This window comes from Lissotriton vulgaris, unplaced genomic scaffold (genome assembly GCF_964263255.1).
Source record: "Lissotriton vulgaris unplaced genomic scaffold, aLisVul1.2 SCAFFOLD_1807, whole genome shotgun sequence".
Classification (NCBI taxonomy): Eukaryota; Metazoa; Chordata; class Amphibia; order Caudata; family Salamandridae; genus Lissotriton; species Lissotriton vulgaris.
The window spans coordinates 277,541-297,838 of NW_028250039.1; the positions used below are offsets into that span (position 1 = coordinate 277,541).

A 20,298-nucleotide genomic window follows, 5' to 3' on the forward strand; every position below is an offset into this window, starting at 1 on the left:
TTTTATAGAAATATTCACAATGTGGTGATTTCCTACACTGGAACATTGAACAGATTTTGAGTGGATCTGATGGGACCCACGTGGCTATACTTTAACTTTTTAGTATTGTTGTGATACTAATTAGTTTCATAGTACAATAAAAAAGAGTAAAAAAAAATCTCAATACCAAGCCTGTTCAAAGAATGAGTTGCAAGTGCATATTTTGAAGGATTCAGTTTAGTGGCAGAAATAGCATTGCTGTATCTGTTTCCATTAAGGTGATGGGACATGTGGCATAAATCACAACATTAGGCTTTGCAAACAAGATGGTAAATATTTCTAAGCTTCACTCAGCTGACATCAAAGAAGAATAGAATTTAGATGAGGTTTGGAGCACACACAAATAAAACTGACTTTTGTTCCTCAATCATTTGTAATTTAGATGGTTTACTATAAGAATATGTGCACACACAGAAGAAGTAGACCTTGAAACTTTGAATAATTGAAAATGGCATCATTTTCTGAAATAAAAGAGCTCCACGAACGATACTTGGATGCAGCTATATTGATGGATACATATGCTGGAAATGATTCTGCCTTCCTTGAGGATTCAGTTATTCAGATGTTACCTTCTTTCAACAAAATATTCACCTCAGGTATGTTTCCTATAACCCCTGTTTTCCAAGCTGAAGCGGTGGTGAAATATTACTGTTGTACAAATATATGCTCTATGTTTATGCATTGAATTCTGAAAAATATTACGAGTGCTTCGTTTCTTTCGGTGCATTCATTGTTTCATGAGTTCTGGTCATTTAAAGACAAGAATGATTAATAAATGTATTTCACATGTTTGTTGCTAGTGAAAACAGAAGCAGGAGTAGACAGTTGACAGAATGAACAAATGTAAAATCTTGTGCTCTCGTCAAAAGCACATTGATGATGAAAAGTACATTGTACAGTATATTAATATTTACAATCTATCCATAACATATTGTACATTGTGCATTGAAAAGCAAGTTGAATGTCAATAATACCACTTATTTTCACTGACATTGCACAAATAATGTACATTTCAAAACTAGAAAACTGGAATAAAAACAAAGGAGGCTGTTTCTGCAACTCAGTATATAGAATGCACAAGTGAATGAGATGGGATGAATTGTATTATAGATCTGGTCCCAATAAAATCCTGTGTGTTAAAAGCATGCTGCTTCATGAATGGAATATACAAATATATTTCCCTAGTTCTTTTTATGAATCTTTTATATCTCACTGTTTTCATGATAATACAATTACTCCTGAGTGCAGCTGCAGATATTCTACCATATGTTATGTAAACTATAATCAACATCACATTAGACACAAACATAGCGCCCAGAACCTGGTGAAGCGTGGCATTGACCGTATGAGGAGGTTGGCTGCAGGGCCTGGCCATATGCCAGGCCCCACGGCCAACCTAATGCTGCTCAAAACAGGAGGCGGCTTTGCACTGTGATGGATTAATGTTTTGTAGGAAATTCACTGACAAAAACATCATTGTCAATAACACTGAGTTATAGTTACTTGAGATAACTATAACTATAACTGCTGAATTGCTAGGGTTTTGTGTGTGTAAAATCTAAACTTTACTAAAACGTCCATGTAACTTTTGACAGGAAGCTAGGTATTGGTCCGCAGATTGGGCTTTTTGTTATGTGATGTAAATCCATTAAGTATATTTTGAGGTATTTGGGTCAAAAATAATTGTATATTGTGTTAGTTGGCCTCATGACTGAGAGTCCTGCAGAGGTCCTGTGAAAGCATGAGATCGAAACTGGAGAGCGAGAGGCACCAGCGAGTCTTGTGAGCGATCTCATAGGCTGGCTGTTGGAATGTAAAAAATAAAATGCTTGTTATTACTGTTTGCTGTGAAAAATTAGAGTTGTTGTGGAAATGAAGAAAAAAAGCTACTTAACGAGGCAGCAAGAAAGTCATGGTGTCCCCCTAGATTTGGAGAAGAGGTGTCTAAGGGATCAATACTTTGAAAATAATGAATATATATTGCTTTCAACTTTGTTTTAGGTTCTTGTGGAACTCTCTAGGGATTGTGTATAGTAAAAAAGATTAGATTAGTTCTCAATGCACCCTATTAGTAGGGATGCGTATTGTGGTCCTTGTTTTTGAGAGGATGTATCAACATATAAGTACTGTGATAATTAGATTGTTAATACAAAAAAAGTTACAATTTCACTAGACTCCTGCAGGAATGTGAAAAGGAGTAGGGGATGTATGAACACGCTCTGGTATGCATACTTGTTACTGTAGTAAAGGAGTCTTACTGGAGATGGTGTTTATCAGAATCTACTATTTACAGCCTTCTGCTTGGTGAGAGAATTGAGTAGAGTGCATTCTCTTCTTACACTCTACTATGCACACCTATTGTCAGAGAGAGGGATGTTAGCGCAGATGACAGGCCCTCTCCACTTACTACTGCAAACTCCCATCATCTGATTGAACGGATTGAGAAGTGAGGCTACTCTCTCTTAACACGCCCTACAACTCACACCTGCCATATGAGAGTGAGGTCTAACAGGATAGGCAAGTATTTCCCCACACCTATCATCTGAGAGAGCAAGAGATCTTAAAGGACATTTGTGTTATTCTCCATGCTCTACTACCCACACAAGTCATGTGAGACAGATGTCTGAAAGGAATATGAAAATGAATATGATGTAAAAAGCGCAAACTCATGCTCAAGAGCGTATTGGCACTAAAGAGGGTTGGAATAAATGCAGCGCTGTAAGAAATAGATTTGGAGCTGAAGACGAGCAAGGAGGGAGCAGATTTCAGTGTCACTCGCAGACTATTCCAGAGCACCGCTGTGGTCCTGAAAAGCTCTTCCTACCCCAAGTGGTCCTCCTAAATGGGCGACAGTCAAGTCCATGGCAGAACAGGAATGAAGAGTCCCCCCTTGCATATATCATTTAAGTTTCTCCTTGAAATGGATGGGCCCCAGTCCGTGCAGTGATTTATAGGCCAGACAAAGGACCATGACCCTGCAACGTGGTCTGACGGGTACCAGTGGAGGTTCATGATGGCTCCTCTCGCCGGTTCATATTTTTGAAATGTGAAGAGGAAGCGTGCAGCTGCATTCCGCTGCATTTGCAGCCTCTCCGGAAGGCCTGAAGTAAGATTGAGATAGGGGATGTTGCAGTAGTCGATCCGTGCGAGTACCAGTGCAATGATCACGATTTTCAAAAGCTCAGGGAGTAGGAATTTGTCAATCTTTTTTACAAGCCTTAGAGAGCAGTATGAGACAAATGTGAGTTTGTTCACTTGGTCTATGAGCTTCAACTGGTAATAGAACAGAAAGCCAAGATTTTTTGCTTTCTTTATGGGTTCCGGGAGTTGGCCCAGCTCAGGCGGCCACCATGCCGGCTTCTATAATGAAGGGTTATTGCCAAAGATGACCTCTGTCTTTGTGGCATTCAGTTCAAGGCAACCGTTGTACATCCACTTGATTATATTGTACATGCAGGTCCTCAATGCAGAGCCAGAATTGATTTCAGATTTTGCTAGTGATACCACAATTTGGGTATCACAATTTGGGTATCATCAGCGAATGAAGTCAGGAGAAGACAGCATTTTTGATACGTGTGGCCAGTGGTATGATAAAGATTCAACAATGTTGGGCTCAAAGTCGAGTCCAGGGAGACTCCTCAGGGCAAGGATAAAGGTCTAGATGTGAAGTTACCCAATGCCACATTTTGTTGTCTATTGGCCGGGAAGGATTGGAGGAGATCTAGTGCTGTGTCCTTGATCCCCAGACTCTGCATGCGGTCAACCAGAATCTTATGGTTGACTGTATCAAATGCCGCAGGGAGATCCAGCAGGAGAAAATGAATCAAAGAAACCCACTGCCTCAAAAAGTTTTTTTTGGTACACAGACAAAATATCGATTTTTAAATATCGATATACAAAAATATCGAAGTTTAAATATCGATGGGACAAAATATCGAAGGTAAGTAATATCGACAGTCTTAATATCGATATTGGTATGATATCAGTAATATCAAAGTTGTAAATATCGATGTCAATAATATCGAAATTAATAACTTTGATGTTACTAATATCAATTTTTAAATAAATTTAGTGTATATTATATTGTATTTATTATGTTTTATTATTTATTTTTAATGTAATTTAATTAAATATTGTCTTTTACTACTGTAGCGGGTTGTGGGTTTATAGGGGAATAGGGTGGGAAGTAATTTAATTATGGTAAATTAATTAATAATTAGTAGGGATTATTAATTAATTAATTGAGAAATCATTTTTAATATTTTTAATTAATTGATTAATTGATAAATATGTTCTGTAGCGGGTTATGGGTTTATAGGGGAATAGGGTGGGAAGTAATTTAATAATAATTAATTAATTGATATATGTTTGTACATATTTTAATTAATAATTAATTGGTAATTAATTTCTATTAATTAGTTAATTAATGAATATAATTTTTACATATTTATAATTATTTATTAGTTGGTAATTAATTATTATTAATTATTTAATTACATTAATTATAGTAATTTGTTTATATATAATTTATTGTTATTCTTAATTAATTATTTGGGAAAAATAATATTAATTATTAAAATAAATTAATTACAGCAAATGTGCTAATATATTTATTTTATTGTTATTGTTAATTAATAATTAATTGGTAATTAAATAACATTAATTAATGTTGGGTAAAGGGGTATTTTTAGGGTTCAGGGTCAGTTTTCAGTTCATGGGTAAAGGGGTATTTTTAGGGTTCAGGGTCAGTTTTCAGTTTTTGGGTAAAGGGGTATTTTTAGGGTTCAGGGTCAGTTTTCAGTTTTTGGGTAAAGGGGTATTTTTAGGGTTCTGGGTCAGTTTTCAGTTCATGGGTAAAGGGGTATTTTTAGGGTTCAGGGTCAGTTTTCAGTTTTTGGGTAAAGGGGTATTTTTAGGGTTTAGGGTCAGTTTTCAGTTTTTGGGTAAAGGGGTATTTTTAGGGTTCAGGGTCAGTTTTCAGTTTTTGGGTAAAGGGGTATTTTTAGGGTTCAGGGTCAGTGTTCAGTTTTTGGGTAAAGGGGTATTTTTAGGGTTCTGGGTCAGTTTTGGGTTTTTGGGGTACAGGGATATTTTTAGGGTTCAGGGTCAGTTTTGGGTTTTTGGGGTACAGGCGTACAGGGTAAAAACAAAAAAATATTACATTAAATCAAATAAATTACATGAAAAAAATTAAAATTACTTTACATTATTAAGTGTTTTATTTATTTTAAATGTATATGTATTAGTTTTAATTTTGTTTTAATATTTTTATTTAATAGTTGTAAAATTATATGTATTTTTAAATTATTTTTACATTATTATTAATACATTTAAAAAAACGATATTTTTGATTCCGATATTTTTGTACTACGATATTATTTTTTCGATATTTTTGTACTTACCTTTATGAAGATAGGATTCCGATATTTTTGCTGTCGATATTTTTGCTCCGATATTTTTGCATGTCGATATTCTGTCTGTCGATAATATGTCTGACATTCTTTTTTTTTAAAGTGCTCAAAGTCACAAAATAAATACTGGTCTTTCCAATTATAATGCAGAGTACATTGTATGATGAAAAATATTACATTTATTTATGTTGTTTTATCAAAATTGTAATAAAGCGTAATTAAAATAAATATAAGAAACAATTAGGCACATCTTGAATCGCACACAAACACTCGTTAAAACCAAACCAACAAGTCACATATCCACACCGACTCATGGATGGAAGGATGGATGGAAGGAGCGCTAAAACTTTTCAGACACTCACCCCCAGTCACTGATCTGGGTTGAATCCATCATCTTTCTTTAGCTCACTTTGCCACCCCAGTTCAGAGCCAGCTATAGGAAAATCAGTCTTAACCCTGTGCCTCATAGGAACAGTCCAGCCCGATCTGCAAAGCCATGTCTTTCCTGGACCGGAAACAAGCATCATGGGATCGGTTTCGGGCTAACAGCCTTAATCAGCCAAGATAGCTTGAATTCAGTGGCAAAGTAAGCAAGGGACCCACATTTTGGCATACCCTGCCAACTTAGGGTGAACAAAGCAAACACAAGAGGATGATGGACGGAGCACTGAAACTTTTCAGACACTCACCCCCAGCCATAGATCTGGGTTGAATCCAGCATTGTTCTTTAGCTCACTTTGCCATTGCAGTTCAGACACAGCTATATGAAAATCAGTTGTGACCCTGTGTCCATGGGAATGCTCCAGCCCAAACTGCTAAGCCATGTCTTCCCTGGACCAGAAACAAGCATTGTGGGATCGGCTTTGGGCTAACAGACCTCATCAGCCAGGCTAGCTTGAATCCATTGGTAAAGTGGGCAAGAGGCCCACGCCTGGGCATACACTGCCAACTTAGGGTATCTATGCCTTCCTAATCTTGTTGGAAGCATGCTGCCTCCTAAGCCTATACTGCACCCTAAGCTCAGCCATATTGAATTTGCTAGGTTTAGCTCCATTGTATCCCTAGTTTTGGATCATAACAAGTAGCAAAACAGACTTAGAACAGTTTTGGAAAATCTAAAAAACTGTTTAGTCCAAACTCAAAAAATGTCTTCTAAGACAACCCAGATGATTTATTTAATCTTAATTCACTTTAATGAAAGGAGAACTTTAAATTCCTTATCCACAGTCATGAAATGTTAGAAAGTGAATTATTGGTAGTGTTAAATATTCATCTACCATTGACTATAAGGCCACTAACACAGTTTAGGGCTCAGAATATGTCTCAACCCTTTGTAACTTGGCTGTGATCAGGCAGGCTTAACTTCAAGACAGGTATGAAAAGCATTTAAAACCAACAAGTCAATACATATTTAATACAGAACACACAATGAAATGTATGAAAATAGAAAATATTTTAATCTTTAAAATGACACGAAAAACTAAAAGGAACTTGAGATAAGAGTTTTCTAAGCTTTAGTACTCCATAACACATAGAAACTTATAGCGCCTATTGGGATATCTGCTTACGCTCGCCCTGGACAAAGTCCACATTTCAGACCAACAGTGATGGAGCCCTGTGTGACTACCCCTCGTGGTAGGCCTCGGTCAAAGTTGTTATCTTTTAACTTAGAAACTTTCCTGAAGCTTTTTCTGCCAGGGTCACTCAATGCTCTCCACCAGTCACAGTTTTGACAAACTATGGAAGTTGAACCTCCAGAGATTTTTAGTGGGAACAATTAGAGATCCAGGCCAGGTCATGGTTAAAAGTGGACAGCTTGACTCTCATGGTTGGAGTCAGTCAAGTCTTTTACCTTCGGACTTAGAAACCTTTACAGGGCATTTTCCCTCGGGCCCCTTGATGCTCCTCACCAGGCTGGGTTCAGTTTTGGTTCGCCAGCATGCTTTCCGGGGAGCTCCCAGACAAACTCTGAAAGTCAGAACTCCAGAGCTTTTCAGTGAGAAAAACATGCAGGGCAGTCCGGCTTGCAGTTGTGGGTCGTCGGCTTGGCTTGCCAGGGTGAGTCGGTCCACTTATGGAGCTGTTTTGCAAAGGTGCTCCAAATTTCTCCAAAGTTTTGGAACTTATTTCAGATATTCTTTTTGGGTTCCAAAATGTGTCTGAAACACAATCCAAGGATCTATAATCTCCAAGATGGTCCATTAAAGTTTGGGACTTCTGTTCTGACAATCCACTTAGACAAAGCCTTTACAAATTTACTAGACACACTTCAGGTGGGTGATTCTTGGTGATGGTCCAGGTGAGCTGTGTTAGCCTGGAGCTTACATGGAGTCCACTCCTTGATCTTCTTGAAGCAAGTTTGATTTCCGGGGCACTCCTGTCCAATGAGGGGCAGGGCAACACCCCAGAGCATGACCATTTTCTACAAAGTGTGGCAGAATGGTCTCCCAGAAAGAGCTATTCTTCCAAACTTTAATATGGCTGACGTCTGAGTAGAGAAGTAAGAACTGGCTAAACCAATCCCCAGGATGACTCATTTCTGAAAATTCTTTCCTTTAACCTGTCATTCAGGGTGGAAGAGTAGCTAGACCTCGTTGTTTCTGCCTGTCCTCCTTCAGCCTTTGAAGCTGATGCTTTATGACCCCCCCTGATCAGGTATTTCTGTGGAACAGGTTCCTCTTACAAAAGATAGCCTCTCTCCCTAGGTTGCACGTATCACTTCATCAAAGCAGCCTGGCTATTCATCTTCATTCTGACCAATCAGGGCAGAACACTGGAAGGCTGAATTTTGACTTATGGACAAGAAAGATTTTTTCTTTTTTACATTTCAGGATAAATTCAACAACAGCATATTGTTACATTTATCAATACTATTTGCCTAAATGAGGTATGGTTGAAGGAGAAATGAACAGGCGGGCAGTACTTCATTTGATTGAAGATCTTTATTGTGTCTTCATAACAAGATACCTCGTCCTTCGAGGAACAGGATAAACTGGCAAGCAGTTCAAGGGTAAACATTCTAATAGAAGAACATTCTGCACAAGAACCAAGTAGGGGTGCATGAGCCATGGAACACAAAGAAAGGAGGAAGCATGAGTATTGATAGGAAAACTACATCAACTCCCTTTTTTTAAACAGAGAAGAACAGGAAATAAGCTAACAAGGGTGATTGAGAAAGGCTAAATGTATTACACACAATCTTGAAGATGAAGAGGAACTAATCTTTGCCTGCCAGATCTTCTCACATTTGTTTGTGAGGCAAAATCAGAGACACCAGGAGTGTTCTCTTCAGAACATTTAGGTGAACATTTGGCAATTCTATTGAGGTTCCACACCTTATGATCTTGCGTTCTAACAGCATTTCCCAACAATTCTATGACTTTAGTTGGTTGACTGAATTTAGAGATTCCAAACGTTCTTTCAGGTAATTTAATTTGATCCTGACCCAATTACCAACACACACCACTGTTTTCTTTACTGCTTTACTTGCATCAAATATACTTTTCCTTCTATCCATTTTTTCAAACTCTCGATCCTTCTAACCAACTGTACTATCAGTACCACCAACTTCTGTCATTTTGTCGCAACCCAAAGAGGTTTGAGACAAGTACTTACTGCCTTCCCTTTAATCAAGGTAAAGGGTGTAACACCTGTTGATGAATGGAGTGTGAATCTATATTCACACACTTTTTTCTTAACAGCTTCTTCCCAATTACAGCTGTACACAAGGGCCAATTGCATTGCTTCCTTGAGAACTCTAATAAATCTTTCAACAACCCCCCTGCTTTCTGCGTGATATAGAGCTGAATGTTTGTGTATAATCCCTCTCTTACTTAAAAATTGTTCAACAGCACCAGAAGTAAATTGTAGTCCATTTTCTGTCAAGATTGAACTTGGCAAACCTTAATTTGCAAACAAATCATCAAGAAAGGATATACTGAAGAAGAATTTACACAATTGACAGTTTTTATGACCTGTCCACACACACTAAAACCTACCGAGCCAGTGTCTTAACCTTAACAGGGCCTAAGATATCTAAAGCAATGTCTACCCAAGGCCCTGTGGACTGTTTTTTGACAACCATAGGTTGAGTCCTGCACTTGCGAATCTTGTCACTGACTGAGCATTGTGTACAACTACAAACAGACCTTTCAATTTGTGTGTCCATGGCAGGCCACCAATACGCTTCTCTAACCCTCTTTTGTCTTGGCGATGCCCATGTGATTAGTGTGTGCATTCTCAATCAACTTGTGACGTAAACATAAAGGCGGAACAAATCTACTTTCTTTAAACAATAACCCGTTGTGCAAAGACAACTCTTCTTTAACTCACCAGAAACCCTTTATTTCATCATCACACTCACCCTTCTCACCCCAGCCATCGCACACAAAGCCAACTACCCGTTGTAAAGTGGCATTATTACTCAGATTAGTGACCCATTCTTCCTCGGTGACAACCCCCTCAGTTACTATACAAATGTTAAAATCCTCAGAATAGTCTTCACTAATGAACAAGTCATCTTTATCAGTCTCAGACACAGAATCACCACCAAGCCTCGACAAACAATCAGCAAGAATATTGTTAGTGCCTGGCAAATATGAAAACTTGAAAGTCAAAGTCTTGCAGAGCAACTACCCATTTTCTTATTCTGTGTGACACACAGTCAATGCCTTTCTTCGTAAATACTTATTTTAAAGGTTTGTGATCTGAAATTAAAGTAATTTAAAAGTAATACAAATTTCTATGAATTCACACCCTTTTCTTAACAAAGCCCTCATGTTTTCAATTTTGAGCAAAACCAGGAAGAGATTAGTTAGAGCATTTTGTCATACCAAGAAATGTGGTTAATTCATCTTTATTTTCAGGGTACTTGAGATTGGTAATGGCCTCCACTAAGGAAGGTTTGGGCTGGATACCTGTCCCAGATATTAAATGTCCCAGATACCGCCTTGAGCACAGAAAGAAAAGCCTCCTTGTTCATGCACTGCTTGGGCTCAGAGGGAAGGGACGTTTTTGAGAATCTTCCTGAGTTGTCAAATGGCGAAGGTGACTAACTTAAGGAGTATGAAATACGTATTAAAAATGGATTTACACTATCTTCCGAAGATGAGTATGGTTTTGGAACGGTTTCACTTTGGCAAGACAATACAAAGACAGGATGAAACGGTAAAACAATCTGTTACACTAAGTCCTTTAATTATATTCCTTGCGGTAGTTGTGAATTCATAACTATTGCAATGTTAACCTATGGGGTTGGGGATCCACAATGGGGAAAATTGAATATCCAATTTCTCCAGTGCCAGAGCCTATAAAACATCTTTTTCAGAACCCTGCTTATAGCTACATGTTCCCTATCCATGGGACACCTAGGTGAGACATTAGGGGTCATGAATATACAACATAATGTAGATCCTCACTACATAGTGCCCCTAGCACAAACGTTGATTTTGAAAAGTATTTTACTACAATGAGTGAAGTGAAATGTGCAATTTCTCTATCCCCAGGGCTTCTAATACCTCTTTTATAAGGGTCCCCCTTACAAAGTACCTTGCCCCAGCACTGGGACACTTAAGGGAGTTCCCGGGGTACCTTGTAAGCCAATATATTGCAGTTTATGTATTTTTAAATGCCCCTAGCCACATAGTCAAGTTTGGGCAGAAATTATATTTAAAATCAGTTCTTCAACACTAGGGGGCCATTATGATGTTGGGCGGATCGCCACCGCCCGACCGGAGGTGGCGGGCCATCCAACATATTTCTCCATTTGCCCGCCATTTATCCCCTGCCCTATTAGAATGGTGGGGGCCACAGCAGTGGACAGGAAGACGATTGCCTGCCTTGAAGTCCTCTGACATATATAGCAGAGGTGCCTAGCAGGCACCGTCCGCCATATTGTGATATGTGACGTCATCATCAGTGCATTACACGCGCAAGTTATAGTGAGTCCAACTAACTATAACGTGGGAATTTCAATGGTTTTATGCCAGTAAAATTTCCAGGTAACTATAACTGGTTTGAAACCTATGGTTTTTTCAGTGAATTTCATAGGTTTTTTAACTGCTATTCCTAACTATAACTGGAGTGAAACCTTTGGTTTTTTCTATGAATTTCATAGGTTTTTTAACTGCTAATTCCTGAATTTTTATAGGGCTTCATACCTATGTATTTTTTAGTGAATTTCTAAAGGTTATTTTTTCGCAAATGTCTATAGCTGAGAAAGGTATGTTTATCTAAAAATGAGCCCTATGTTGTATATTAATATAATATATTTTTTTTAAAGTATATTCATTTTTTTATATATTTCACTCTGGAGTACTCCCGGTGCACGTACCGGTGAGTGCCCCGGTGCGCGTACCGGGGCGCGTTCAGTCAGCGCACTTAAAAAAAAAAAATAAATAATGAAGGAGTGAGCATGAGGAATGGGGACAAAGAGAGTGGTGTAAAGAGAAAGAGAGCTAGAGGGAGAAACACAGAGGGACTGTGTAATAGATTGTAAAACAGAGAAAAGGTGTAAGAGGAAGTAACTGAGAAAAGGAAAATGAATAAGGGTGCAAAAGAAGAGAACAAAGAGGAAGAAAACGAAAGCAGAGTTCTGGGAGAATGTGAATAGGTGATAAAAGTAAAAGGAAGGAGAGTTAAGGATGGGGAATGACAGGTAGTGACGGAACCAGAGAAAAGGAACACTAGTGACGGAGGGAAAGAAAATAGCAGTGAGTGTAAGTAAAGAGGAGTGAAAGAGGGTGGATCAAAGTGAATAAGGGTAACACATGGGGAGTGACAGAGAGAAAGAAGAGAGAGAGTAAAGGAAGGAGTGTCAGAAAGGGACTAAGTGAACCAGTAAAAAAGGTAAGTGAAGGAGTGTGAATCATTTTTTGAAAAACATTTTAGAAACACAGCAAGAAACAAATCAACAACAAAAAAAGTCAGGACCTTATTTATGAAGGCCTTGCGCCACAAGTGCGCCAAATGTTAAAAGAGATGCATTGGTGCCACAAGGCAATCATAAATATGGGATAAATATAAATGCCATTGATTTCCCCCCAAAATCGTTTTTTGAATAACATTAAAGAAACACTGCGCAGAACCTATGTACAACCACTCAATATCACTTTTGAAACCTCACTGTTTCCCAAAATACAAATCCACTATCTTGCAAATGTTCATAATAAGTATTATCAAAAAGCAAAAAACAAATCAACAGCCAACAAACTCAAGGCCTTATTTATGAAGGCCTTGCGCCACAAGAGTGTCACTTATTTCCCATGTTTAAAGTGAGGCACTGGCTGCACAAGGCAATCATAAATAAGGGCCAAATGAAAATACCATTCATTTGCACCCAAAATCGTTTTTTGAATAACATTTTAGAAACACGACACAGGACCTATGTGCAAGTATTCACTTACACTACTGAAACTTAACTATCTGCTTCAAAATATTCTCCATAGAGCAAACAAGTCTTTATCTAAATTAAATAAATCATTACTTACCTTTACAAATGCTTTGGAAGATTGAAAACAGTGTCAGACACACACACAGCAATTTTTCTTTAGCAGAGCAAAAGGTGTGCACTTAATACACTGAAACCAAGACTGGCACAGAAAATCTCTAAGGGGCATATTATCAATCCTGTGCGCTAAAATTATCGCCGCTTTATCGGCCGAAAACGGCCGATAAAGCGGCGATAATGGGCTTGATAATATGCTCTGTGGAATTCCAATCGAAGCCCATGTTAGATGTCTTCACATCTAACATGTGCTTCGATTGGAATTCCATAGAGCATATTATCAAGCCCATTATCGCCGCTTTATCGGCCGTTTTCGGCCGATAAAGCAGCGATAATTTTAGCGCACAGGCTTGATAATATGCCCCTAACTTTGTACACATATGCCTTATTTCAACCAATCAAAAGTCTTCCCTCACTATTTTCAATCCAACATCCTTCCCCCTCTCAGACCTTTCTATCTGTTACCATAGCAACTCCCTCCTACCTGAACTCTCAGGTTCAAAAGTGTATTCTACAATGTTGCAAATTAAGTCAGCAAGGATGTTTGACCTCTCAATACACCAGCTTATCCATGGCAATATTGCTTTTAGTGACTTTTTCTTAACCATTCAAATTGCTTCTTAAACACAACACAACCATGCACCCTAACTTTCTGTTTTCAACTAACTGAATTGAATTTGAATTTGAATTTAAATTGAATTTCAAATATTTGTAAAGCGATACGTTCACCGTGCGGTTTCTTGGCGCTGTGGAGACAAGTTTAGCAGAGAGAAGCCGTAAATAGCTGGCGCAGTGAGCTAGGTAAGACAAATTTACAAAGAAAAGGCCTGTTTAAACAAAAAAGTTTTGAGGTCTTTGCGGAAGGAGGAGTAATGTGAAGCAGACTGTAGGTGGTCGGGGAGGGAGTTCCCAAAAAGTAGGAGCCAAAGTTGAAAAATTGGCTCCTCCCCACTTTTTACGTTTGTAGCACGGGATTTGCAAAAGTGATTGGGACGATGAGCGAAGCTGTCTGGCAGGGACGTATTCCCTAATCAAGGAAGAAATGAAGGCGGGAGCGGAGCCCTGACGGGCCTGAAAAACCATACAGCCATTTTTAAAAAGGGACGTTCCTTGACAGGGAGCCAGTGGAGCGCCTTTAGTAGGGGTGTTGAATGGTGAGAGCGGGAAAGGCCATACACCAAGCTGGCCACCTGGTTCTGAACCATCTGGAGCTTCTGAAGGCTGTACGCCGGGATGCCGTTGTACAGGGCATTGGCGTAATCCAGCCGGGAAATCACCAGAGCGGACATGATCAGTTTGAGTGCCAGGGGAGAAAAGAAGCGGGAAACAGTGCGAATAGTACGAAGAGTGAGAAAACAAGACGAAACAACAGAGCTAATTTGTGAATGTAGGGTGAGATGATTGTTCATTTTGATACCTAGGGTCTTGACTCTGGAGGAAGGAGTGGGGGGGGACCAAGGGAAGAGGGCCAGAATAGAGAGTTCCAGGGACTCGAAGAATCAACTCGGTTTTGTCCGGGTTCAACTTCAGATGGTTGTGGTTCATCCAGTCCCTGATGAAAATCATAATAGTCTGAAAGTTAGAGACAGAGTGAGAAGAAGAAGAGAGATTGAAGATGAGCTGGAGGTCATCCGCATAATTATTTACGGTGACCTCCAGCTGCTGAAGTGCAAAGATTAAAGGATAGATATATAGATTAAACAGTAAGGGAGAGAGCGAGGTACCCTGGGAACACCACAGGTGACCTGGAGTGGGGTGGTCGTGAAATCCCCCAGCCGGACCGCCTGGGTGCGGTCCCTCAGGAAGGACGATAGCCAGACCAGGGCTGAGCCCTCGATTCCTGCCGCTCTGACACGTGAAAGCAAGATGGTATGGTCCACTGTGTCAAAAGCGGCGGAGAGATCGAGGAGCACCAGGGCCTGGTGTTTATTTTGGTCCATGCCCTCCCTGAGTTTGTCCAGGACCGACACCACGACAGATTCAGTAGAGTGCCTGGGACGGAAGCCGGCCTGACGAGATGCCAGACCACCATTTGCTTCTACATAGGCGCTGAGTACCGAGGTAACATGGCGCTCAAGCACCTTGCCCAAGTAGGGCAGTAGAGAAATGGGGCGATAGTTGGCTGGGGCGGAAGGATCAGACCCGGGCTTCTTCAAAATAGGCACTATTGTGGCTGATTTGAGTGGAACTGAATCCACCAATCATTGCTTGTGATTCAACTCCACAATTATTTTTTTGAAAAATCCTACTGTTCCAACTGCCATTTCATTCCCCCACTTCATCTGACTGCACCAGAACCTTCTCACATCATGTATTCTGTATGGATTATTGGACATAGCTACATCCACTGGGCTCAAAGGTATGCAGCAAGCAGAAATGATCACAACCTTGATTTATTAAATGTGGAAATCAAGTGGATTGGCCAGAGAGGATGGGGATGTCATCAATTGATACCATTGGTGAAAACCTTTTTGCATCTGCCAAACCCTGACCTCTTAAAAGTGCACTGTGGTGGAAATGATTTGGGCACTATGACTGGGGTTGGTCTGGAAATGCTTTTAAAGGACACCTTTGATCAATTGATGACATTTTTTCCACAAACTGCCTTAGTATATCCCAATATATATACACAATATACAATATACAATATGTATACACAAACCCCGATGCCTGGAGCGACACCTGGTGGCCCACCGCCCTCGGAAACCCGCCAACCCCCACAGACCACGCACGCAACCTGGGAATCATCCTGGACTATGAGCTCAAAATGGACCGCCAGATCAACTCTGTCTCATCTTCCTGCTTCCACACCCTCCGCCTCCTTCGTAAGACCTTCAAATGGATCCCCCTCGAACACCGAAAGACAGTCACTCACGCCCTGGTCACCAGCAGACTCGACTATGGCAACACACTCTACGCCGGAATAAACAAAAACCTCATCCGCAAGCTACAGAACATCCAGAACGCAGCCGCAAGACTGGTCCTCAACCTGCCAAAACACTGCCACATCTCCCAGCACCTGTGCATACTCCACTGGCTCCCCGTCAAGGCGAGAATCACCTTTAAGATGCTCACCCAGGCACACAAGGCCCTCCACGGCACCGGACCAGCATACCTGAACAGCCGACTCAAATTCCATGCACCCCAAAGGCCCCTACGATCAGCCCAGCTTTCCTACGCCGTGGTCCCCCGCACCAGAAAGACCAGATCGGGAGGCCGCTCCTTCTCCTTCCTCACGGCCAAAGCATGGAGCGCCCTTCCGCTCTACCTCAGACAGACAACATCGCTCCCCATCTTCGCAAGAAACCTCAAAACCTGGCTCTTCGACATGCCCCCTCCTTGATGGAATAGAACCTGCATCCCTCCACCCCCCCACCCCTAGCGCCTTGAGACCCTTACGGGTGAGTAGTCGCGCTTTAACAAACTCCTGATTGATTGATTGAATATATGCCAAAGACAGAAATGGAACTGGTCCAACCAATTTTGACCACAATTTGAGAAAGCACGGAAACATGTGAATAAATCTGTTTCTGCTTACATGAGAGACTGTGGAATGGGTTCAATATGCAATAATAACTTGCGTTAAAACATAAAAGACATCTACAGAGGAGATGGTGTGCACTTCTCAGATGAGGGGAATAGAATATTCATCCTGAATTTAAGACTGTGCATTGGAACCTACTTGTAGGTACCTAAATCAGCCACAGAACCAAAACGCTCTTTTCAGAGCTACCCTACCTCTAATCATTCAAAACGTTTATCTTTTTCTAACTTTTTACACTATTTTTCACCAAAGTACGCTCCCCGGTACGCTTACCGGTGCGCGTACCGAGCGCTCCCCCCGCAAAAATGTTCAATTAATTTTTTTATTTTTTGCCTATATGAGCGTCCTAAGCCCCCCTCAGAAAACCTAGAGGGTCAGGAAGTGACTACAGTGCCCCCTTCTACCTATTCCCAATGTTTTTTGTCCTCCATCTTGTGTCTCAATTGTACCGAAACACAAAATGGAGGACTCCCGTAATGCTGCCGGTGTGCATACCGGGGAGCGCACCGGTAAGCGCTCCCAAAAAAAAGGTGGGAAAGTAATTTACTGAAAAACCACTGGAGACACTTTCATCAAATATAAAATAGGCCCTACTACATAGCAGTCCCTACCATTTACTCAAATTTGGTGGAATTCCATTGAGAAATTTAGGCTGTAGGCCTGTCTAAATATCCTGAGGTAAATTACATGACCAAAACACATATGAAGTGTTAGAATTTACAACCAATTAAAAAGTTACTTTCATTTTCCACGATTATTTCCTGACATTTGATTGGTTATGTACATGAATATATATAAAAAAGAGAGGGAAACACAGCCATTTTGACTACTTCTTCCTGTAGTACATTTGTAAAGAAATTACACTGACAACTTCAACTGCTTTCTCAAAGGTAAGTTGTTATTTTGGAAAGTGAAGTATGTTGTGCACTTTAAGTTAATTTGAGAAAAAATATTCTGCTAGTTATACACTATCCCACTGTAATAGATATAGATTGAGATAGGCTTCTCTGTAATAGATATGGACTGAGTTAGGCTTCCCTTGTATTATTAAAAATTTACTTAGGCTTTATCACATACACTTTTTATATTTCAAATTCCAGACTACCCAAAGATAGCTTCACTGTTAAAAAATCCAAACTGCCTGTCTGAAATTAAACACTACAGTGCCCTATCTCTACTGATATATTTATTTTTTATGCAATTAACAGCAACAAAATGGAAGGATAACAGGATATTTGTTTTGAAATTGTTTTGGACAACAACACAGAAGAAAGAATTACTGAGAATGATGACTTTGATTTTATGGATGAGTCTCTGCTATGAATTCCATATACCACAATAACTTCTGTAACAACATGAAAGATATCTACAAATGAGACGGTGTATATTAAATAATAGACTCTGCATTGGTACCTACATGTTGGTACTTAAATAAAAAAAAACAACAACAAAAAGAACAATTAATAAACATACAATTTTTAAAAAGTCTGTAATTCTTTTTTCCCCATAGTACGCTTCCCGGTCCGCTCCCAGGTGCGCGTACCGGGCGCTTCCCCCGCAAAAATAGAAAAAAAAATTATTATTTTTTTGGCCCCGCGGATAATTTCCCCCTTTGTTTTGGCCACCTCTCATGTCTCGATCCTACCGAGACTCAAGATGGCGCCCGCCTCAGACTGTTTAGAATGTTTACAGACACCTGAGAGCCAATCAGCTTTCCGTGCGTAAGTCGCGTGGCACGCCCGGTGCGCTCCCCGGTGCGCATACCAGGGCGCTCTTACAGATATATATATTTTTTTGAACCTAAAATACTCAAAATCCACTGGACCACATGTTATGTTATGTTATGTTATTTTGTGTCTTTTATAGTGCTCGGCTACTCAAAAGAGTGTCCCTGCGCTTTATTGACAACCTGAAAAAGAACAAACACAACACACAAATTTAAAGCAAACAGGGTCGGCAGAATAAGGAAATCTAAGAAGCAAAAAGCCACGTCTTTAGGCCCTTCCTGAAGGCCAACAAATGTCAGGTGCTACGCAATGTCAGGGGCAGGGAGTTCCAAAGCTGAGGGGCCCGGAGCATAAAGGAATGACCTCCCATACGGGCCCTCCTCACACGAGGAACAGTGGCAAGGAACATTGACTCTTATCTCAGAGATCAAGAAGGACGATAGGAGACGAGCCTCCTCTGGAGGTATTTAGCCCCTGTGCCATAAAAGGCCTTGTGGGCAAGAGTTAAGGCTTTGAAAACTATCCGCTGTCGGATAGGCAGCCAATGAAGCGACTGCAACAAGCCAGAAACTCTGACTCGCCTATGCAGGCCAAAAATGGCACGCGCTGCCGCATTCTGGACCACCTGCATCCGTTGCAGGAGATATTCCGGCAAGCCAAGATCTAGGACGTTGGAATAGTCTAGTCTTGAACCAATTAAGGCCTGTACCGTAGTCCTCCTGTGGTCCTCAGAAAGCAAAGGGAAAAACTTCCGAAGCATACGGAGAAGACCAAAACAGGTGCCAGTGAGGGCAAGGATCTGAGATCTTAAAGTCAGGCCATTGTCAATTTTGATCCCCAAATTCTTAGCTAACTGAGACAACTGCACCGGAGGAGACATGTCCGCAGGCCACCATACCTGCCAGTCCGGATCGGATTGACAACCGAAGAAGAGCACCTCCGATTTATCTGAGTTGCACTTGAGGCTGTTCAGTTGGAGCCATTTAAAAACAGCCCCAAGGCACTCACGGATACTCTCTCCATCAAAATCCTCTCCTTTCCGACAGGTAAAGACTAAAGAGCAGCTAGATGTCATCGGCATAGGAAACGATCTGGGCCCCAAAGGACTCAGCAAGAGCCGCCAGAGGGGTCATATCTTGAGACATAGCAAAGGCACATCGGGCAACCAGTCCCTACAATTTTGCCAAGTGAGGTTGACCGCCCTATGGAAATTAACAAGGGGAAAACGTGTTTTGGGACCCCCTTTTATCTCGGCCCCCGCTTGCCTAATCCCCCCCAAACTTTCAGGGAAGGACCGGAGCTCGAAGAGGCCATTTTGAGGAAAGTTTCAGGCAGATTCATCAAACTATAATTACCTACTGGTGACCGCCAGTAGGTAATATATACATATATATATATATTCAATGAAAAAACCATAGGTTATAGACCATATATAGTTAGGAATTCGCATTTACAAAACCTTATTTTACTCGCACAAAACCATTGAAATTCCATATATAGTTAGTTGCACTAACTATATATCGCGCACCCGCAATCCACTGCTGATGATGTCACATATTACATCATTCATGACATGGTCAGTGACATCACTGATGACATCACTGATGACATCTCAAATGACATCACTGATGACATCACTGATGACAACATCCAGTGACTGTATGTTTCTGTAAAGTTAAAATATGTCTTACATATTGAAGAATGAGTGGATGTATAAGTGTCTGGATGAAGGATTTAGTAGGTGCATGACTGACTGTATGAGTGAGTGATTAAATGTGTCTCACTGAGTGCATGGGTTAGTGACTAAACTGTCTTAATTTGTGCATCATTATGTCTGTTGTTCTGTAAACTGTTGCATGTGTTGATAAGTAGCTATATGAGTAACTATATGGGTTATTGATTGATTGCCCAAGTATTTGTATGGGAGACTGAGTGTGTGTGTGGGTGGCTGGGAGGTGTATGACTCTGTGCATAGATGTGTGAGCAGTTGATTCACTAGATGTATGGTTTCAAAAGTGCATGTGGAAACAGCTGTATGGGAGGTTGACTGTGTGCATGAGTGTATTGGTGAGT

General features: G+C 40.5%; 1 protein-coding gene across 1 annotated transcript in view; it reads left to right on the plus strand.

Moving 5' to 3' along the window:
- Window positions 1-441: 441 nt before the first annotated feature.
- Window positions 442-20,298, plus strand: part of LOC147663410 (nicotinamide N-methyltransferase-like) — a 145,401-nt gene continuing 125,544 nt past the window's right edge. Inside the window, exon 1 of the mRNA XM_086950478.1 lies at window positions 442-635. Coding sequence (XP_086806604.1) covers window positions 488-635 — 148 coding nt within the window. The 5' untranslated portion in view covers window positions 442-487. The remainder of the gene's footprint in view (window positions 636-20,298) is intronic.